The sequence below is a fragment of the Physeter macrocephalus genome, unplaced genomic scaffold (genome assembly GCF_002837175.3).
Source record: "Physeter macrocephalus isolate SW-GA unplaced genomic scaffold, ASM283717v5 random_1350, whole genome shotgun sequence".
Lineage (NCBI taxonomy): Eukaryota > Metazoa > Chordata > Mammalia > Artiodactyla > Physeteridae > Physeter > Physeter macrocephalus.
This window is the reverse complement of record NW_021146375.1, coordinates 1,663-25,000: the sequence shown is the minus strand read 5'-3', so window position 1 is coordinate 25,000 and position 23,338 is coordinate 1,663. Positions and strand designations below refer to the sequence as shown.

Genomic DNA, 23,338 nt, shown 5'->3' with positions numbered 1-23,338 from the left:
TTGCTCAAAGGGATGCTGCCTAGGCTGACAGGAGCCAAGGATGCCAGGGAGGAGGAGAATGTGAGCAACAACAGCCCTGGGGCAGGCCTGTCCCCTCACGAATGCTGTGATGTCCTGCAGAGCTTCAAGGGACAGATTATCCTTGTGGGCAACCAGCCCCATTACATAACAAACAGCTCAGTTTCCTTGTGTTGAGACAGCAGGAGTGACAGACAGAGAGGGCAACAGCAGGGGCAAAAGCTGGCGCCCAGGGAGCCGCCTGGCCTTACAAATACCAGCCTTCCCCACCTGGGGGATCTCCCAAGAAACACCAGTAGACAGACCCAGAACCAAGGGATGGCCTGCACACCACATACCAGTGGTTCCTAGAACTGCCAGGTCTTCAGTGAACGCTGAGCTTTACATTCCCGGGGAAAAGAGCAGCAAACCCACAACCCTCTGCTCTCACACGGCCCTGTGAAGTCTAGTGAGACAGGGTAAAAGCAAGGCTGGGGCCTCCATTTATAGACAGGGACTCAAAAGATGCTCAGCAGTTCTAGTTCTGCTTGGATCTAAGAATTAATAGTCACTGGCTAAATACCAACCTCCCCCCGCCCCAGAATCTAACTAACACTTCCATTCTTTCCAAGGACCTAATCATCCACTTCAGGGCGAGGCTGACACTTCCCTCTTCTACTTCTCCCATCCTCCTTTTGGGCAGTTCAAGGCTCCACCAGACACTAAGAGGGATGAGCCTCTGGGCTGTGAGATCAAACTTCTGACTTGGGTCTCTTCGGCAGTCACACCCTTTCCGGGAAGCCTTCCTCCATCGCTGTCCTTTGGGCTACCTAGGTGTTTACCAGCACACTCTGAACCTTCTCAGAGTAGAAGAAACAACCTCCCAACTGGAAACCGACTAAGTGCCAGGCTCCTCGGGTCCACGTTACTCAACTCAGAATGCATTTCCGGCCCCACCTAGTGCCGCGCAATCTACGTGAGGCTCAACTGCTTGTTGAATTTTGAAAACATTTGAGGTTTACAGGCAATTCCATGGGGCAATACACCATATTGGTTACAGCCATGGACTTAGACCTGGGTTCAAATCTAGGCTTTGACCCTTACTAGCTGAGAGCTTCAGGAAGTTACTTGAAAAGAAGTAAATGAAATAATGGTCATAACGCACCCAGCCCAGGGATGTCCATTAATTATCATCTCTGGCACTGTTGCCCTCCATCAAAGCCTTAGGCTTCTAGACTCAGGAGGTGAGGCTCCAAGTGGGGGTCTTACATTCCAAGAAGCTAGGTCTCACCCATGGTCTCACCCTGCCTCTTCCCACAGGGAGGGCAGTCCTGTGAGAGAAAGGCCTGTCTTATGTGTTCCTGGGTTAGTTCTGACGGCTAGGTCAGGAAGTCACACTCAGAGATGGGGCCTGGAGACCTATCTAGTCTTGGGTTCCCAATTTCGCACTTAAAATCTTTTTAAAATTTACCACCACCCGCCCCCCTATGCTGGACTCTGTTTTGAAGACTCTGTTGTTTAAAACAAACCACATTAATTAAACATTTTCCCCCCATTTTTAAGTTTTTAGTCTTACTTTTGATGAACTCGATACCTATAACGTGACACAATTTGGGTATAATTCCAGCCGAAAGGAAGCAAATGATCTGAATTGGCTTCTACAGCTTCAGTGTAAGCATATGTGCTGCTTGCTGCCTGTGAGATGAGCTGAAAAAGCTTCTGAATCTCCAGCAAAGGGGCTCGATTAGGGGTTTAGGAATCCTCATGTTAAAAAACTTCAGATCTCATAAAACAGAAACAAAATCTGAAGTCCAGGTCAAGGGGCCAACCGGATACCCAGCATGTTAGCCCAGAGCCACATCTTTGGACCCTAGGCCAGGAAATAATATATCATTTATTACTTCAACAAGAAATTAGGCCCGATTTCTTTCCGATGTTGGGCAGCTACCAAGATCGCATATGGTACAAAGAACATTTTCTATGACCCCTTAGGTCACAACAACATCTGATTTCCTTCAGCAGACCTGAGCTGCCCACTCCAGATAAACATCATTCAAGGTCCTGGCTTCAAAAGGCCCTAGGTAACTGAGGTTTGTGTATTAGACAGCATACTTGGCCATGAATGCAGAGTCCCTTATCCCACAACAACCTCCCCGGTAACATGTGGGCAGTGGTACCTGGAACATCAGTCTGGCTGGCTTCCTGCTTTGGGTAAGGCTTTTGGCTGGCTGGTAGGAACCATTAGGGATTATTAAACATCTTCAAAAAGTGACAAGTAAGAGAGAGATAGGACCCCCTCACTGAGTAACCTTTAAAAACAGATACATTTTTCTGGAACAAGCAATTGGATAGAGTTGCCTTGACTATAGCTTTGTTTCAAAGAAGAAAGCTATTTGGCAATCCTCAGAAACAAGGCAACTAAAGACCACCACCTTCAGAGGAACAGAAGACAACGCTTCCACCTCAAGCCCAAGCGTGCACCTAAGACTGCGCCGTCCAGCACCTCACTTAGTTTCTACGGGGCACTTTCACAGCCTCTTGCAACTCCCCCAAAACCTCAATCAGATAAGTATGATCTACTCTACTTTATGGATGATGAAACCCAGAGAGGTAAAATAACTTGCCTGAGGTCACAGAGCCAGTAAAGCACAGAAGTGGGACTAGAATCTGGACAGTCCACGAGGCAACACTCCTTTCGGAGGAATCCCATGTTTCCAACCCAAAGTGCAATTCCATTCATGGTTGCAAAAAACTGAAACCATTTAGCCCCAATTTAAACATTACTCTGATATCTACAATCCTAGATTGCTGGGGCGTATCTACAATCCTAGATTGCTGGGGCGTTCCTTCACCATTCCTTCATCACGCTGCTACTGGGAACGACTGGGTTTCCTTTATGCAGCTAGAGTTTGACCCACGACAAAAAGTTTCGTAGGAAAGCTGGGCAGGAATCAGGACACACAAGTTCTGCTCCTTCATTTGGGACCTTGAATAAGTCCCTTCTTTCCAGGTCTCTCCCTACTTCTCAGCTCCCCTTCACAGTAAAATTCCTCAGGAAGAGGCATCAAAATGTGGTTTGTAGGGCTTCCCTGGTGGCACAGTGGTTGAGAATCCGCCTGCCGATGCAGGGGACACGGGTTCGTGCCCCGGTCCGGGAAGATCCCACATGCCGCGGAGTGGCTGGGCCCATGAGCCATGGCCATTGAGCCTGTGCGTCCGGAGCCTGTGCTCCGCAACGGGAGAGGCCACAACAGTGAGAGGTCTGCGTACCACAAAAAAAAAAAAAAAAAAAAAAAAAAAAAAAAAGTCGTTCGTAGCTCGGGAGTACACGAAGCCAAAACTTTTCATAGTTATTTGCCTTTTCCACTTACATTCTCTCACAAGTGTACTGTGAAGTTTTCCATAAGTTACATGATGAGTGACATAGCACCAGGTTACAAAGCAAAAGCAAATAAGAATCCAGCTGACTGGGCTTCCCTGGTGGCGCAGTGGTTGAGAGTCCGCCTGCCGATGCAGGGGACACGGGTTCGTGCCCCGGTCCTGGAAGATCCCACATGCCGCGGAGCGGCTGGGCCCGTGAACCATGGCTGCTGAGCCTGTGCGTCTGGAGCCTGTGCTCCGCAACGGGAGAGGCCACAGCAGTGAGAGGCCCGCGTAATGCACAAAAAAAAAAAAAAAAAAGAATCCAGCTGACTATCAAGGCAGATGTTAAGATTTGCAAAAATATAAAACAATGCCACTCTACTCACTAAATATGTTTTTGAAAAGTTATTTTTCATAAATTATGTATGTTAATATGTAACTGAATTACTATTCATTTGAAAGGAACGTTTAAAACATTTCTCAGTTTTAATTTCTAATACCAATACCCATAGATATAACCCAAAACAAAAACTCTGGAATCCTCAATTTCAGGAGTGCAATGGAGCCTTCAGACCAAAAACTTTGAGAATCATTGGCCTACTCTCTCACGGTCTCCAATTCCTCCCCTTCATTCTCTCTGAAACCCACTCTAGTTAGGGTTCTCCTCATTATGAGCCATCAAAATTGCTCACGAACACTAATGGCTTCCTAATTGCTAAATCCAATGGTCAGTGGCCAGTCTCATCTCATCTCACTCAGCCTACCTACAGAACACGCCGTGGCTGATTCCTTCCTCCTCCCGAGGTCTTTTCTCCACCTGGCTTCCAGGACACCATGCCCAGGTCTCCTAAACCTCTGGCTTCCTTTCCTGCTCTCCAAGCTCTGTTTTGCTTTGAAATCTTCTCTATGCCCACTTTAAACCTTGGTCATCTCCAAATTTGTACCTCTAGACCACTCTTCTCCTCTGAATTCCAGACTCATACAACAGCCTACTCGATCTCTGTACTTGGTCACCAATGATTCTTTTTCTTTTTCTGCCGAGCTGCATGGGTATGCGGGATCTTAGTTCCCTGACCAGGGATGGAACCAATGCACCCTGCAGTGGAAGTGTGAAGTCCTAACCACTGGACCACCAGGGAAGTCCCTCAACTTCTGTACTTGGATTCTAAACAGGCATTCCAAACTTTCAGATGACCAAGACCTAACTTTCTCCAGCCAAATCTGTTCTTCCCCATGTCTGCCCCATCTCATTTGATCCTCTCCACCCTTCCAATGGCTTCCAAGGCCAAGAACTTGTAGTCATCCTTAATTCCTTTCTCTCACATCTTATGTTCAGTCTAGCATGAAATCCTGTTGGTTGACTTCAAAATTCACCCAAAATCCAACCATTACCTCCCGTTCCACTGTTCAAAGTCACCATTATCTCTCACCTAGGTTATCATAGTAGCCTCCCATCTCATCCCCTCACTTGCTCCCTTCAGTTTACTTTTAGCACGGCAGGTACAGTGATCCTTTCAAAAGATCAGACATCACACAGCTGAAAACACACCAATGACTAGAAGATTAAAAGCCAAAATCCTCACAGTGGCCTACAAGGGCTATTCTAGTTGACTCCTAATTACCTCTCTAGCTTCTTTTCCTATACTCTCCTCCCTGCTCACTCTATCTAGCCTTCACGCTGTTATAATGGTTATTGCCTCTGTCTGGGATGTTCTTCCTCCAGAAAACCTCATGGTTCACTCCCTCTACTCCTTCTAACCTTTGCTCAAAGGTCACTGTCTTAAGAAGACCAACCCTGATCTCTTGCACTTGGAAGTACACCTCCATCCCTCACCTCCCTGCATTCTGATCTCCCTTATCCTGGTCTACATCCCTCCACTAACCCACAGCTAAGTTATGTCTGTCTCCCCAGTAGATGTAAGCTCTACAACTGTAAGAATTTTTGTTGGTTTTGCTCACTAATGTATCTTCTGTGCCCGAAAGAGTTAGTCCCCGGCAAATAGTTTCTCAATAAATATGTTGAATGCATATATGGAATTAGCTTCTCCATCTATAAAGCTTGATTGGGAGAAAGGGGAGTTTAGACTCAATAGTTCCTCCCAGCTCAAGCCTCTGGTTCTCTAACCAGCCAAATACTCATTTAAACCACAACTGATTTGAACCTTTGGCACTACAAGGCTCAGCTCCTGGTCACAAAGACCAGGGCCCTGGACCCGGCCCACAATTCTAAGTGCCCAGCTAGGACACGGCAGGATAGGTACCAACTGACCAAGCACTGTCCTCATTAGTTGTCAGAGTCTGGGACACTTGGCCATAACTATGTTTCTGATCTTTTCTCATCCCAAGGTCACCTATTTCTCCTACTTGAAGCAATCACTGCTATTTAGCTTTAACTTTAACTCTGCCCTGCAACAAAGCACAAATCCCAAGTGTGGATGTCCAAATGGGAGCCATGATTTCAATTAGTTGTGACAACCCCATAACCCTAACCCAAATTCAGATCCCTCTTCCAATGACAACCTTCTTTCTATCCCAGGGCAAACTTGAATTCTAAGAGGTGTTTTTTAAAGTAGAAAAGATGAGATGGAAATGGAAAGTGACAGCATGAAATACAATTAGAATACTCTCTAGCCAACCCCTTTTAGGCTCGAACATGGTACTACCCCAAACCTAGCTTTAAGAACGCTGTTCTCTTACTCACTGGGCAGTAGGGCAAACTGGCCTGGCACCTGGAAGATAATGTTTGTGGAATGGAAGAATTAAACTTGGAGTGACTCATTTGAGAAGTAAGTTCACTGAATACTGAAGCATAACCAGGCTCAAATCAGCATTAACCAATACCAGCCAGAAATGTGAGGGTGATGAAGGGAAAGAAGGGACTAAGAACCCACCTAGGTAATGGAGGGCTCTGTGCCCCAGGTGCTGAGGCTCCTTCCTCATGACCACTGGGATCAGCTTCCACCCCCTATCACCGCCTCTCAAGCCTTCAGAAAAATCTAAGTCTAGCTTATTTCCAGCTTGATATCTTGATACTAAGAAAAAAGGGGCTGAGGGGAGAAGGAACATGAGTAAGATATACCTGCCCTTAAATCAGTAGGATCGTGGGTACATGACTTAACCCTTGCAGGGTTGCAAAGGTGAAACAAAATGGTACATGTGAAAATACCTAGCATTCATGGTAGGTATTCAATGTTCTTTTCTTTTCCATTCCCTTTAAGAAAGATGAATCAAATCTGACTAATACGCTAGCCAGCATGTGTATCTACTGACATTAATCTCCCAACATCTATTACTTCCTTCTACTTCGATATTGGCCAGTTGCCTTGCCAATTCTGCCCCAAAGATCCAAGCACTCCTCCGTCCTCAGTGCTACTACATTTAGGTTCAACAACATCCCTTACTAGCGTGAATCAAATAATTGGTCCAACTGGCCTCCCAATCTCCGGTTCAAATCAGCTTACACATGTTGAAGCTCTTAATGCTACACTGCTCTGCTCTGGTTTGCATATGGCTCCCAAATGTCTACTAAGTCAAGGTCAAATTCCAGGGTCCCATGTTTCACCTTATTCCTGGTCTTATTTCCCTTGCTCACATCTCAAGACTCTGGTCCAACTGAACTACCAGTGCTGTTCCTGGTACACACTTTTGGATTTTCCATCTCAGCTCTATCCATGCTCCAGTAGGCCACTGTCCTCCCCAACCTGTCTACTACATCCTTCACTATTCCAAACTGCTGGAGGCTCTCCAATATGCTAGGCTCCCGCTGGCTTCAGGTCCCTTGCAGAGGCTAGGCCTTTTACGTGGGATGCTCCCCTCTGCTTCCAACTCCCTACTCTTGCTTCTGGGCACTATTCCTTGAAAGGTCAATTTCCTTACGTTCGCTGTAAAGCAACTATGATAAATACTGATTTAATGTTTCTCTCCTTGACTAAGCTGCAGAAGTCATGAGGATGGGGTATGTTTCTGATTTTGCTTACCACTGTTATCCCAGAGCCTAGCACGGTACTTGACAAATGAAAGCCCACAATCAATCTGTTAAATAAGCAAAGATTTCTCTAAAAGAATATTCATTCACACACTGTTTACAGTATCTAAAATGGAGAAATGGACATCTGCTATCTGAAGTGGGAGAATGGTTACATTACTGCACCTATAATGGAATGTCAATTATTGAAGGCCATGTTTTCAAAGTATGACATGGAAAATGCTTGGGTTAGAGCTGAATGGAAGAGCAGGAAACTAAACCTAAAAGAGCATGATCTAAACTATGCAGAATTGGATGTGCAAGTAGGAAGGATACAAATTGGGGACAGTGTTTATATTCTGAAAAAAATGTCCCTACTTCTTTTGCACATTTTCTACAGTAAGCATTTATTAATTGATGAGAAAGTGTTTCTAAAAAACTTAAAAAGAGACTCAGCTCAAATGCAATGTCTACTCAAAACTTCCCTAGACTTTCTAATTTGTACTCAAATAATCCCACATCTCCTCACTGAGACTTGGGAGGAAACTCTGGTAACCAGCACTTAGTTCTCTTAAACCCTGCATTTGCCCCCAACTCCATACCCCCCGCCTCCCTGGGCTCAGATTGAAGAATCCAGTAGTCCAGGAAGTGTGCATGCAGAACAAAAAGAAGTACACTCACCTAGTTTAAAAACACCCAAGATGCTTTGCCCTGAATTTTAAGCAGCACATGTGACCTGGTCCATTCTGGTTTCAAGTTCAAAGGCATCAGGCCGGTCCTGTGGGTTAGCAGCTAACATATCTTTCAAGAGCTGCTTGATCCCCTCAGACATGGAAGTCCTGCGTTTCTGGGGGATGTGCAACTCCATCTTTGGGTTTTCTAGCAGCGCCTCACCAACAGGGACGATCTCAGTCCCCTGTTTGATATAGGTCCCCAGGAGCTCCTTCTTGGTCTCAGAGTCAATGAAAGTGATTCTTTCTATCATTGCCCAGATGATAATGCCCAGGGCAAAGATGTCAGCCTTGGCTGTGTAGTGTCCCTCCCAGACTTCAGGGGCCATGTAGAAGTCTGAGCCGCAGGCTGAGGACAGCCAGTATTTATTCACATTCACATTTTTGTGGTCTTGATTGCCCTCTTTACCTCGGGGGGCCAGCCCAGCACAGACCTTGCTTAGTCCAAAGTCTGCCACCTTGAGGATGGGGGTGCCAGACCGCTCTGTGATGAGGATGTTGTCTGGCTTTAGGTCCCTGTGCACGATGTGGTTTTTGTGCAGGAAGGCAATGGCGCTCGTGAGCTGTAGCATGAAGCTCTTGTTGGTGGCTGGGTCCGGCCTCCGGGACAGGACATACTGATTCAGGTCTCCACCTTCACAGAACTCCATGACAAACCAGAGATAGCAGGGCTCCTCAGCATAACCCAGGATCCTTTCTCCTAAATCAGGGGAAGACCAGAAAGAGCCCAAGTGAGATGGACACAGTCACACCACTTGTAGACTAAAGGGATGTAGCATATTAGAGTAGGAGTGACAGTGATGACAATCGCTCCAATCCAAGAGGACCAGCACAACTGGCACGGCGCCAACTCTGCACAACAAGGCCCATCTCTACTCATACAGGGTGAGTCAAGTGATAACAAGATAAGGGAACCCTGGTTTACTGATGATTAGCCAGGAGGCAACTTAGTTCACCTTTCCCAGTTTCCACTTCTGCTTCTTCACCTGTAAATGGCCATGTGTAACACAGAGTACCAACACTGGCACTTGACGTTCAATTTAATATTTACTACCACCCGAGGAGGTAGGAAGAAATAGCCCCATCTAATAAAATGAAGAACCCGAGGCTCACAGAGACTTAGAGTTAACAGACTCAAATCCATGACTGCAGCGCCACTGTGTTTCATTATACTGTCTCCAAATAGGCAGCACCATACCATCCACATCTCCCAGGGCTGCTGCTGAGACGAGGGAAAATATGTGAGAAGACCGTCAAATGTCTGTTACTCCACGCTAAGCCAAAGACCTTCCCTCCCTTCCTTCCTGCCTTGTGCAGGGATTCTTGGCGATGCATCTAGAATGGCACTACAAGTTTATTTCAGACACACTCCAACGCAGTGTGTTCTGGTAGCCCACCACATGCCTAGCACAAGTTAGGTACGTGACAGGCCCATCTCTACGAAGTTCAGTTTGAAGGAGATAACGGATGTTTAAAACAGCAAGCATCACTAGCTGTGCATCTGCATCAAGGTCAAGTTTTACGAACAGTGAAGGGTGGGTAGGAGTCACCAGATCTAAAGAAGTCCGAAGGGGCAGGACTTGAGTGACCCCTAAGAGACAGGCAGTAAATCAGCAGGGAGAAACCAGAAGGAAACTCTAGGCTGAGATGGGATGGATAACGAGGCACGGGAACAAACGGACCAGAGAGGTGTAAACAGGAAGACTGAAGTGGATGTAAGATGTAATCAATGTTATGTGGAAACTTGAAACTCCAGCTCTGCCTTCCTCAGAAAGTCTTTCCTTTTGAACCACAGAAACTCCAGGAAAGCTGCTGACTGGCATCTCCAAACAAATCCCAATACACTTTAGAAAGCAATTAACAGTACACTGAACCCTTAGCATGAAGTTATTTGGTGACTGCAAGAGCCCAAAAAGCTTGAGCCTGAGGAGGCAGGTGTCTCATCCTGCTGATGAGGAGGCTAGGTCAGCCCCGGGTGGTCACATGGATCATTCGTGACTGAGCCAGACCCTGAGGAAAAGTCCTCTGATCCCCCGTACAGTGTCTCCATTCTACCAAAAATGAAGGCTACAATCCCTCACACAGCCTCTGCCAGAGGGTTTCTTTCACTACTCATTTGCTTTATTACAAAGAGAATGGGTGATCCAGATGAGATGTTGCTAAGCCCCGAAATTACCAAGGCACGTAGCCTACAAAAAGCCAGTGGTTTGGGAGTTCTAGGTTGATCCAAGAAGATGACTAGATGGACAAGGCAAAAGCTTTGGGTTTTTGACCACGATCTGACAGACCACATTTCCCCTGTAATTATATAATTTGTTTATACTGCTCACAATCAAAAGTCATACAGGTAGAACTAGTTTAGGGCAGATGGTTTTTTTTTTTTTTTTTTTTTAAATCAGTTGTTTCCCATCTCATAATCCTCTTTCCAGGTCATCTGCTCCAGTGGGCTGAGGTTCTATCTAAAATGACTGCAGGGACTTCCCTGGTGGCACAGTGGTTAAGAATCCGCCTGCCAATGCAGGGGACACGGGTTCAAGCCCTGGTCCGGGACGATCCCACATGCCGCGGAGCAACTAAGCCCGTGCACCACAACTACTGAAGCTCGCGTGCCTAGAGCCCATGCTCCGCAACAAGAGAAGCTACCGCCATAAGAAGCCCGTGCACTGCAACGAAGAGTAACCCACGCTCACTGTAACAAATTAAAAATAAATAAATAAATAAAAGACTGCAAAATGAAGTGGTGATCTGAGCCCCGATCAATCAACCTAGACTCCTGAGTAAAGACCCATAAAAAGGAGAGCAAGAAATGTTTGGCGGTGGTAGAGCCAGAGAAGAAACTATTAAAAAGGCATCAAATTCCTTCTGCAAAGGCCACATCAGAAAACAGTGAGACTTCTGGTGGGGAAATAAAGGGTGGGGGATGATGATTATTTTATATGCAAAATTGGTAACTATGGCAATTGAAATAAAAAGACAGAAACTCTGTAAAACAGACTACATGTAAGTCCAGGTTATGAGAATCCAGGGAAAGAAAAAAATAAAAAGGTAAAAAAGTGCCCTCAGTCAGTGAGTGAGTGGGTAGATGAGACCCACGATCGAGGGACTTGCTCTGGGGAATGAGCTAAGGTCAGGAGATGCCAAAGAAGGGGGCTGTTTGCAGAGATGACAGAACTGGACAGGAAGCAGACAAAGCATCAGTGAGCATGACAGAATGGAAAGTGGGGACATAGCTACTTGTCCCAGAGACAAAAAGCACTTTGCACAGGGAAGGACCTTGGGCTTATTTCATGAGAAGCTGCAGTATGTGTTTTCATGAAGGAATTCCAACTGCCCACAAAAAACATAAGAGGCATGTAAGAATTCCAGCCCTTTCCTTCAGGCAGATTGTCTACCTGGGCCTCTCAGCTACCTCTCATCACAGCAAGATGGAGGAAGGGAATGCGGCACTCAACGCACTGGGTGCATTTCTGTTGAGAAGCAAGTAGTAGAAGAGCACACAGTAACAGAAGAGTAATAGAAGACCAGAAGACAGGAGTCTAGGTTGAGACCCCAATTCTGCCCCCGGTTTACTGGGTGGTTTTGAGACTGAGTATGATGAGAAGATAGCTAGAACCTGGGGCAAGTCCCTGAACCTCTCAGACTCAGTCTTCTCAGCCACCAAATGAGAATGACACTTACACCACATATTCCTGAGTTAAGTCACAGTCGGCAGAGTATAAGGTACGTGGGGGGAATCACATCCTTTACCATCTCCTACATCATCATTCCCACTGGACCCCAGCCAAGTCCTAGCAAGTCACGGATTTCAATACTCTCAGTGCTGGGAGCCAGAGAATACAGCTCTCACACATTAGGCAAAAGATGAAACTGAGATCAGAAAATGAAAATGGATGATTATATCACATTTCTCAGGCTGTAATAGCTAAAATCCATATTCTAGCCAGAGCAGGCCACTTTTATTTGAGGTGACCTCTCTACGTAAAAGGTGACCCCTCTCCCCAAATCTGTGCAGGTGCATCTGAATGTGTACCTTAGGACCCAGCCTGAAAGCTAACCTACTCGACATGTGCCTGATTTCCCAGGTAACTTTCCTCTTCTGACCAGCCAAAGCCCAAGTCTCATTATTTACCAGGGTGACTGTGCACTGGGGAAGGGAAAATGGTCAAACTTCCAGGGATTATCGAACACTGGTTCTAAGCTGACACAAATTCCTGGAGACTCAAAACGTCACTGTGGTCCAGTCAGGGTAGGGGGCCAATAGAGGTCAGGTGACCAGTGGAGTTTCAGCTCATCAGGTCTGTTTCACAGCGACCCCAGTGGGTCACTGAAGCCACCCTGTGGTTACTTCCTCAGTTCTGGGATGTAAAACTGGAACAAACACATGCAGACACTAGTAGAATCCTCACATGAAATTCAGCTTTTTGAACTGATAGAAACAAACAAAATTTACTTAAGTTTTATAATTCCCTTGTTTGGTATAAATCTGACAGTTCTGTAAGACTAAAAAGGGCTGAAAATTTAGCTGCCCAGAGCTGGAGAAAAGAGAGTGTTATTTGAAGGTGATAAAGATTTGTGGCAAATTAACCTTTGAGAGCCCACTGGGTTCCAGGAACTATTTATCACAGCCATGAGTGATTGGTAAGGTGCGATCCTGCATAGCCACATCCCTCCACCAGAACGTGCTAACTCCCAGGTTACAGGGGGCAAATAAATGCACTTTGATTAGAGGCAGGCCTACCTTCAGGGGCGTTTTATTACCTTTCCCAAGTCCAGTAGCCAGAAGACCACAAAATAAACTCTATTTCAAAATATATCCTATGCCACAGTTCACAGGGAAACAATTAAAAAAAAAAAAATCAAGCAGGGGACTTCCCTGGTGGTCCAGTGGCTAAGACTTGGTGCTCCCAATGCAGGAGCGATCCCTGGGTTCGATCCCTGGTCAGGGAACTAGGTCCCACATGCCGTAACTAAAAGATCCCACATTCGGCAATCAAGATCCCAAGTGCTGCAACTAAGTCCCGGCACTGCCAAATAAATAAATTTAAAAAATATAAAGTTAAAAAAAAATCAAGCAGGTGCCTCGCATCTCATTACTCATGGGCATAAGTAGTGGCTGAAGTCTCCCAACAAAACGGGCTGTATTCAGAAACTTGAGGTTGGGAGGCTCAGCATAAGGATAAGTCAGTATGAGCTGTGGAAAGGCAGGCACTTCCTGGAAAGGGATACAAAATACCCAGAATTTTATAAGCCTATTTCCAAGCATCCTCCAGAAATTCGACTTTTTTTTTATATTGAAATACAGTTGATTTACAACATTGTGCCGATCTCTGCTGTACAGCAAAGTGACTCAGTTATACATGTACATATTCTTTTCCATTATGGTTTGCCACAGGATAGTGAACATAGCTCCCTGTGCTGTAGAGCAGAACCTTGTTGTTTATCCCTCCCCTATATAATGGCTGGCATCTGCTATGCTCTAGTATAAGTACACAGTTATGCTAGAGCACGCACTGCTTGGCAGACCCCAGGCATGTGATGAGCAAAAGTCTCTGCCCTTATGAAGGCTTCCAGCCATTAGTAGCAGAATGACTGCAGCTATGAGAGTAAGGAAGAGGAGGCAGCTCTGCCTGAGGGGTAGGGAAAGGTGGTTAGGACGAGAGAAGGGCAGGCTGAGAGTAAGCGGCTCATGCACTGTGTTTCCCGGGGTGAAGAGTGAGCACACGGCACAGGGGGGTGTAAGCGTGCAGCAAAGGACCCACGTAACCTGGGGTAATCACAGAAGAGATGTGGTAGGAGATGGGGAGAAATGAGGCTGGAGGTGAAGCTGGAGTCAGCCCATAAGAAATGGTAACTGGCAGACTACAAGAATGTGAACTCTTAAGAAATGGGAAGTGACTAAAAGTTCTTGAAGTATTTTAGAAAGATAAGCTGCTTATTGAAACTAAGAAGTCACCAATGTTAAGTTAGACGTACCATTTAGGTAAGACATCCAAGCTGTTGACAACACTCTGGTTGGCCACTGACTGAGTTCTGATTTCAGAGATGTTAACATGTGGAAGAACACGTCTTGAGAATCGACGAAACAGGCTCCCTCTGGAGGCAAGAGGAGTTAGAAATGGAAGACAGGCTAGAGGCCAAGAGATGCTTCAGGAGGTCCTGAAAGCCGAAGAAGTGAGGGCTGGCCAGGGAGGAGGCGGGAAGGGGATGGGAGAAAGGTCTTGGAGGTTTCGAATCAACAGAACATCACTTCACATGTGATGGAAGGAAGGAAGAAGCCAATCCTCTCTTCTTACTCCCAACTTGCATCTATGTACATGACCCTTTCGTAAGTGAGGAAACTGAGGCTCAAAAGATTAAATAACTTGCCTTTGGTCTCACTACAGTCTCACAGAGGCAGACCCCAGAGTCTCCACAGCCTGGATTCCTAACCCTGATGCTTTACTGCTGCCTCTCGCTGCCTGCAGCAGAAGTTAACACCTGGATGTTCCATTTCCCACTCTGACACAGTTCGTTGTTAAGTACTCTTATGGACGCCCCCAAGGAGTTCAATGTTCCTCGAGTCTCCAGTATTGATAGGCCAACCACATAACACGCTGATTCATTTTTCATAGAGGATTATGATTTTGATAAGCATGCTGAGATAAACAATTCAGCAATATTTATCACAAGTCTTCAAAATGCTCAACGTGACATAAAAATCCCACTCCAGGAATTTATTCTAAGAGAAGTACCAAAAAGGCAAAACAGAAACAAAAACCTACCACTACCAGCAACAAAAGGGCACACCAAGCACTAAAAACACACAGAACTGGTATTCTACACAGCACAGTACAAGTAAGGAGTTAGAACAACTGTCCACGAGTAATTAATGGTTAATAATGGCACTGCCACTTAGTTGAATGCTTAAAGGGTCATATTTTACTTCAACAAAATTTACTTAAAAAGCCAAAAGAGAAGATCACATAGCACATCATAAGCATGTTTAATGTGAAGCGAGACATAAGATATAAAATTTTAAAGTTATGTTTAAGAAAATATTATAAAGGAATCCAGAAATGAGGTTTGAATTTGTTATGACCATAGCTATCCCTGCTTCTGATTAAATAAAAATTTTAATATATAACTTTTAATTAAAGAAGTGGTTCAGAAGATCAGTCCTGAGAAGATGCTGAAGATGAGGACCATTCAGCACATTCTCCCAAAATGAGCACATAGACCAAGCCCTTCTCCCAGCCACAATGACCTTGAGCTGTGTCACTATAAAGAGGCTGGGTCCAGTGTCAACACCACAGGGTGTGTTCAATTCAAAGTACTTCATTAATCAAATGTCTTTGTGTACTACAGAACACACCCGCTCAATGTGGCTGCCAGGGCGAGATACAGTGTCCTGTAGAGGCCAAGAGGCCAGTTAGGAACTCTCAGGCCCAGTGGGAAAGGAGAAGGAGCCAGCCAGGCCTGGGGTCAAGACCACCCACTCCCACACTTTCATGGCTAATGTGACCCTGGGCAAACTGCTAAAAAAGACCCCATGAATATTTCATTTTCCATAAATTGGGAAGAGACACTTACCTCAATGGGCTGTTGGGAGGCTTGTGACATATTAAGCCTCTTGCAAGGTGCCTGGACACCAGAGCAGACAACTACTGGGTATTAATCATGTTAAAAATTGCAAAGAACATCTGGATATAAACCTAGAGCCTGACCTTTCACTGCTGTGGGAATGGTCAAGTTACTTGACTTAATGGATCTTGATTTTCTTGTGTGTAAAACGAGGTTACAAAAACTCCAACCTAAAGTGGAGAGGATGAACCATGAAAATCTAAGGTTAGCTATTACGACTTGGAACATTGCAAGGCTCTTGTTAAAAATGCAGATTCCACTGGCCAGGCAGACTGGGGAGTAGGGTAGTCCTGGTTGTTTCTCTCTCCATGTGCAATGGTCCTTGCCACACGCCTAGCCTTACTGCGTGCCAGGCTCACTTCTGATTTACCCTTTTAAAACTCATCCTTCCCTCCTCTAAACTTAGTCCACATTCCTGCCAGCTGTCCCCCCTAAAGCACCTCTCACAGGCTGCAGTGAAGTATCACTGCTGTGCCCATCTCCTCCCTTAGACTGGGCACCACAGTGGAACGAGACCACGTCTCTGGGCTCCCGCGATGCACCTCACACACACTGAGTAGGTAACTGGGTGAAATGAATCAAGATGAGAATTGTTAGCTGGGGAGGCTTAAAACAGAGAAATATCAGAGAACATTCTAGTATAGGGCATGCAGAATGTTTAGATTAAGACAACTAGGTAAGCATCCAGAATCTGTGGGTCACTGAGGAGGGCCTGTGGCTAAATACCACCAAAAGCCAAGTTCGAGCTGAAAATAAACTGATGTTCTATTGGGAAGCTAAGCTCTCTTTGAGAGTTTACTTACACTGTAAAAAGTCCTACCCGATACACCGCCAATTAATCAAAGCTCTCAAGTAAGGGTTGCTTCTATCTCCTGGGGCTGGTATCTAAAACCCCCAATGCACACAGAAGGAAAGCAGTCTGTCAGTAGCAAGAGAAAAGGAAAGTCTGTGTGGTTGTCCCAAGACAATCAAGAGCAGAACGGAAAGGAGGCAGAGGGTCCCTGGCAGCTGAGACATAGGGGAGGCACCAGCAGAAATCAGCAGTGCCACAAGTACTGGTTAACACATAATTGAAAATAGATAGTAGCCAGTAGCTTCTGAGTAAAATATGATTACACCCATTTAACAAGAAAAACAGGAGAGCCCAGAACTTAAGCCACCTGTCCCAAGAGTGCAGCACAGCTGTGAAGGAAAGCTGACTCAGTCCAAGAATGCCGGGGCTTGGAGCCTGGCTTGGTTCTGCTTAGCTGCTATACATCGGGCAATGTCACTAACCTCAGTGCCTCAAGTTGTCTCACCCGTAAAATAGGGATAATTATAGTACTGACTTCAAAAGGTGGTCATGAAGACCGAAACAGTTAAGAGGTATAAAGCCTTTAGAACAGCTCTTGGCACACAGCAATCAGTGAGTTTTAGCTTTTATTAACAGGGTGAAACTGGGACTAAGACCTTCCGACTCCCAGTCAATACCAATGCTCTACTGTATCCCATTCATTTCCAGGGCCCCTAAATGTTGCCTTTATATCTACGTCAGGGTAGCCGTAGACTACCATTCAGCTCCCTGCCTCTACCCAGGGATCTCTAAACTCTGAGACCCCAAAGCTGCAGTAGAGAATACAGAGGTGCTTTCCAGCGGCCTGGGAGGGGGGCACCCAGCTCTGAGCCCAAGATTTCCCTGGGCTCTCAATGAGCTGAGAGGAGTTTGCAGGCTGACAACCCATCCACTAAGACACTGGCTCTCCCTCAGCTTCCAGAGGTCTACCTCCTTCCTTACTTCCCCAGGCCTCTATGCTCCCAGAGGGAACCTCTACTGTTTTCTGGGACACCCACCACTCATGACCTTGCACGATGGTCATGGCCAAGTCTTCTGCATGCCTCGTGGAGGAAACTCTGCATAGCTTCTTCTAGTGCAGTATATGGCTCACAGTCACACAGGGCATCAGTGTGCAGACAAGACTGCCTCCCAAGGGTCAAGATTCCCACCCGTGTGAAAGCCCCTCCAGATATACTGAGTACAGCAAACATCAAATAATTGGTCAAATGGAACACGTCACGTTTTACCAAGTTGGGATAAGCTAGGTTCCAGGCTTTTCCAAACTTCTAATTATTCAATTTTATGAGCCTTGACAGTTTGTTGTGGATTTTTTTGTGTCTTTATTTGCTGCTATTTGTATAAGGACCAGTGTGCACTTTGTAGAGAGCATCAGAATTTCTGAGTTTGACAATAAGCTCAGGCATGCCTGATGTCTAAGTGGCAGTAATCTTGAATTCAGTTTTAGGTGCAATCAGGACAGGGTCCTTTGGCAATGGAAACAAGGAGATAAAAGCAAACTGTTAACCCTTTTTTAATGAAAAGTTCTTAAAAGTTAAACAAAGCCACCAACCCATCAACCAAATAATTTACAGGATTGTTAATCTGGTTTAAAAAAGTCTGGGAGACTGGTTTGAATACTACCACTAACTCATCTGGGGCAAGTCCTGTCTCTTTTCTGGGCTTCAATTTCCTTCCCTGTGAAACAGAAGGCCAGATCAGACATCTAAGATGGCTCACTACTGACTGTCTGAAACTTCTGTTCTCTATTTTATGCTCTGGGTAAGACTTTTTGGTCTATGTTCAGAGAGATAGGAAGGACATAAGACATAGAAATCTATCAAAGTTGGAGAAGATGAAGAACTGCATTAAGAAGTCCCCTTACCCCTTTTTTTGATACTGGTTTATTCATACATAATTTTTTAAAACTACAGAAATGCCTTCTGGTGGAGTTGATACTTGGGGGTGGGGAGGGGAAAGGAGATGGACAACCATTCTCTATTTGGCCAAACTGTGAAATAAATAGCACTCTCTTCTCTACTTATTCATGCGTTCCTAGGCCTCCTTCTTTCAAAGCCCACCTTCTCTGCTAACTTCTGGCTAACTCCTGATTCTCATTCTTGTTAATTTGTAGAACACAGAACAAAGCCATTAACAAGCCAACTTGCCTTTTCCTCCATGACCTTGATTAGCATGTGAGTCTTCTACAGGTCCTCAAACTTCAAATTAAGTTCCTTTGGGACAAAGAGGTTTTTTTTTCCTCTGCAAATACCACTATAGGGACCTCAGTAAAAGTTTGTGGATTTGGTTCATTGAGACTCTAAGGCAGATTAACAATTTTCAGTCTATTCAAAATTATTCTAAATTGCAGGAGACTGGGGCAAGAGGGCAAGAGGTGACCGCACCTGTTTACAGACAGAGCTGAACCAGATTACTTGCAAACTAGAAGGAATCTACCCCGGGGCATATCAGGACTGCTAAATTTTGGAAGATGAAGTCAGGAAAACTTAACCTGGAGTACTTTGGGTATTTGTTCTCCACTTTAATACTGATAGCAAAAAGCTTAACGCCTATTAACTGCTTGTTAAATTTACACTCGACACATAAATCTGAACATCAGTTTATAAGCAGAGGCAACATGCATTGTCTTTACTGCTCTCTCCCTAAACCCAGAATATTAACTGACCCATAGTAGAGGCTCATATATATAAGACTCCAAATAACTAAAAGGGACATATTAAGTATGTGGCCTAAAGCAAAATATTTCGTTACTTTTAGGCCTCAGTTTTAGTTCACAAAGGGAGGAAGAAAATACGTGTTTCTGTCAACTTGGCGCTGCCTACAGTACAGGAAACAGAATGTGTTCCATGGTCAAGTTTGGGAAACCTGAACAGAAACATTGTGAATTTCGAAGGGGATGACAGTGGAAGAAGATTCAAAACGTAGCCTGAACTTACTGCAGCAGCGAATTTCTCCTCATCTGGAGCACTTGTTGACATTCCCAGGCTGCACAGCAACCCTATGACAGAGGAACCCTCACCCTATGAATAAAGGAATGCTCCCCACAGGTTTGAAACAACTTGTCCCACGTCTCATGCAGTCAGCTGAGACAAACTATGACTAAAAGTGAGTCTAACCCCAAAGGCTGTGTTATGCTGCCACTGTTTACTGCGGAGTTTTGACAAATTCTACAAGTGAGGAAAGTTTGAACAGTATATGTAGGGACACAAAGCAAAGACTTCCAACCCAGGTTGAAGTTTCAAAACTGGCATCAATGAGCTGAGGATAGAAGGGGATCCTTTGGAAAAGCAAACAAGGCAGTCTGTAAATTGGAAGTCCAGACCATTCATTAACCACAGAGAAGACAGTCTGAGAGTGAAGTGAAGAGCCTGTAGAATACAGGTAAGCTGAAAGAATCTCTTGGAAAGTCTTTTCAAAACAAATATATTTACCCTGGAGGGAGGGTGGGCTTTTCAGGATGGATGGGGCAGGGATGGGCATAAAAAGTAGAAGCCTATTTTGAAAAAGGACCCCGGGTAATATTGAGCATGTCCTCAATCCGCTGTCAAACAATTGACCTGAAACAGGACCAGTTCTCTTGGGATGGGCCTGGAGGATCTTAAAGTCAGGCAAAAGCTCCAAACAAAATGCCCTATCCAACCCCACCCCAAATCCTACCCGCTCTTACTAAGGTCAGATTTAGTTCATCCTTGGGGGAGGGAGAAAACCATTACACCTTTTAAAAGGATTGAGACCTTGAATCAAGACAGATCTGAGTTCACATCACTTAAGCTATGAAAAATTGTAAACAAACTAGGAGTACAACCATACCTCCCTTACAAGCTGATTAACCTTCATCAACTTAGGTTCATTCACCTCTAAACCTTAGTTTCTCCACTTATAGAAAGAGAAGAGCATTTACTTTTCAAGTTATACCTCAAGTCACTCTGTAAAAGATCTAGGGCAGAGCTGGGTCTCAGATTAGCAACCTCTCCCCTGAGGAAGTCTCCTCAGGCCTTCCTAGCCCACTGGCTCTCTCTTCTATGAACAGACCCTTGGCTACTTGTAGTTTGAACAAGGCACGTGAGCACTCAGGATGCACACACTCCCTAATTGCAGTTAAAACCCCGAAACCAGGACTAGCCCTCCCAGGACTGCAAAATCCCCTTGCTTCACTGAGCCCCATCGTCCCTATAAATAAAACCACTTGGAAGCCAGCCTCAGAGAGTGGCTGTAAAAGGGAGGAAAAAGATGTTAGATGTGTTGTGTGACAGCTCTAGACCCACCTGTGAAGTTATTATTCTGCAGGCCCCTAGAGGACCTAGGCTGAAAACCTCCGGTTTGCTTGACTGCCCTGGGATGAAGGGCTGGGGTGAGGGGGGGGGGGGTGTCTCAGAGGAAAAGGAAGACCAGCAAACAAGAGTTAGCAGGGTGGAGCCGGAGGGTGTCAGGATTTTTGGAACCAGACAGGGAGTGGGTGTGGGTGGGTCCAGCAAAGTTTTTTTTCTTTTTGTTTGCTTTGGGAGGGAAGGAGAAGAGGCCCTAGAATGTGAGGGAGCTCGGCAGTTCTTCCACCGACTCTGAACCCAACGCCCTCCACTTCCAAGCCCGACCTTAAAAGTGCCAGACGTTTCATAATAATGGCTCACACTTACGGAGCACTTCCTACGACAATGGTTAGCACTTAATGAGCCCTTGTTATTAAAATATCAGCTAACATTAGTGCCGGGGACTGATCAGGGATCCGGAGAGGAGAGGGCGGCCCGAATGTCTGCCCCGGAAAGGAGGGTGTGTCGTGTCCAAGGCGACAGAACCGGGACCAGTGTCTAGGGGTCAGTTTGGACCGAGCCCAGCAGATTCGTGGGTCCAGGCCATGCGTGGCCAGGGCGGCCCTCGGCATTCCTACCTTTGAGCGAGGTTTCCACCAGGCGCAGGTAAAGCTGCGAGCTCTTGTTGCCATGGCTCATGCGCTGGGCTAGCCCGTTGCGCTGCAGGACGCACTCCTCAAACTGCACGACGTTTTGGTGGCGCCGCTTGAGGCTGGTCAGGGCCCAGAATTCGGCCAGCGCCAGCTCCACGTTCTCGGGGGCGTCGCAGCGGATCTTCTTGACCGCCACCCGGGCCCCGCTGCGCCCGGCCACTGCCTCGTACACCACGCCGTAGCTGCCGCGCCCGATCTCCGCCAAAAGGCTGTAGCGCGGCCGCGCCGACCCGCCGCCGCCCTCCGGCCGCCGCCGCGCCAGGTAGGCCTCGCCCGGGGCCTCGGCCGCCACCGGATCCATGGCCTGGGCCACCGCCGCCGGCCTCAGCTTCGCGCTGAGCGCCCGCGGCACTGGGCTTCGCCTTTTCCGCTCGGGGCTTTGTGTACCTCTGCGGGCGCCGTCCTCCTCCCCCGTTTCCATGGCTGCGGGCGGCGGGGGGAGCAGCAACGGCGCTGCCCGGGACCCCCCTGCCTCATCCCTCCGTCCGGCCCCGGGACGCGGAGGAGCGGGACCCTGGATTGTGACCTGCGGGCGAAAGAATCTGTTAAACGACCAGGCCGAGGCCGGGAGGCAAGCAGCACAGGCCTCAGGGCGTCCCACCGCCTCCTCCGGCCGCCACGGCCCCTTTAAGACGGAAGGCACGGCTGCTGACTGAACGGGGGAGGGGAGGGGAAAGCGGGAAAGACGAAACCACGGGGCACTGGCTCAGAGGGGGAGCCGGAAAGAAAAGCAGAAACTCCCCGCCTTTTCAGTTAATTTATTGTACAGCAATACGAGAAACAAGGACTCACAGCTTTCGTGACTTATGAAAATCGCCCTTAAGAAGAAATTCGGACTGTGGAGATCTTTTTTCCCCGCTTGGCTCCCTCTGGGATGCCCCTCCCCGCGTCCCGCCCTGTGTTCTCCCGGGTGTAAACAGTCCATTGAATTAAGCCGGAGAGGAGCCCAGCGGACCGACCCAAGTCCCGCCGGGCTGCGGGTGTAAGGGGTTGGCTTGAAAGTTCGGAGTCCCTGAGCGCGCCCAACCGGGGGCCCAACTGCCCTCCCCAGACGCCCAAGGCGGCGGGCGTAGTTCCAGCTTGGGTGCTAGCTTTCACTCCGCGGACCGCGCCCTTACCTGGCCTGCGCCCTTCCACTTCCGGGCAGCTCGTTTCCCCCCTAAGGCCCCCAGCTGGGGATGGTCCGCTCCGGGCCAGGGCTGCTTCGGGTACCTAGCCGCGCGAGAGACCGTGGCCCGGGTCGGATGTGCGACGGAGCCTGCTGCTGCGCGGGTGACGGGAGCGGTACTCTCGGGGGACAGCTGGGCGTCAGGGCTCCCGCGGCTCTCCACGTGTTCGCGCCAGCTGAGCCCTTTACGTAACCTTTTTATATAAGCCGCACGTCCCGCCCGCACTCGGGCCAGCGGGGGCTCCTGGTGGCCCATCCCCCGGGAGGCCAGCCGAGTACGGCGCCGCCGGGGTCCTGCCAAGGTCGGCCGACCAGCAGAAGCCGGGCTCACCCACGCGGGGCCGGGGCCCAATCACAGGCGAGAACACCCAACCAACAAAAAACAGGCGCCAAATTCCGGCGATCCGGCTGCGGCCTCCGGTTCCGCAGCCGCCTGCGGACTGCAACCTCCCCTCTTCCTCGCCTGCGCTGCGTGAAGAGGAGCTGCACCCAGTAGGCCCTAATAAATACTGATTGGTTGATTGGATTGGTCGGTTTAATTGATTCATAGGTCTTGCCTGGGAACCGCCCGCACTGGGATGGAATCCACGCCCCGTCTCCTATTAAGCTTCTTGATCCTGGGCAAAACATTGCCCCACTTGGAGCCTCAGTTTCCCCTAATGAAAAATGGGTAGACTCGGCCCTGCCTCCCAGGGTTGATAGC

General features: G+C 47.3%; 1 protein-coding gene across 1 annotated transcript; it reads right to left on the bottom strand.

Moving 5' to 3' along the window:
• Positions 1-7,719: 7,719 nt before the first annotated feature.
• STK35 (serine/threonine kinase 35) lies at positions 7,720-23,125 on the bottom strand. The gene is made up of 3 exons (XM_028486586.2): positions 22,586-23,125; positions 21,393-21,993; positions 7,720-8,755 (listed from the first exon to the last, which is right to left on the bottom strand). The coding sequence occupies exons 1-3, from the start codon at positions 22,889-22,891 to the stop codon at positions 8,043-8,045; spliced, it is 1,620 nt and encodes a 539-aa protein (XP_028342387.1). The 5' UTR covers positions 22,892-23,125; the 3' UTR covers positions 7,720-8,042.
• Between the last annotated feature and the right edge of the window lie 213 nt (positions 23,126-23,338).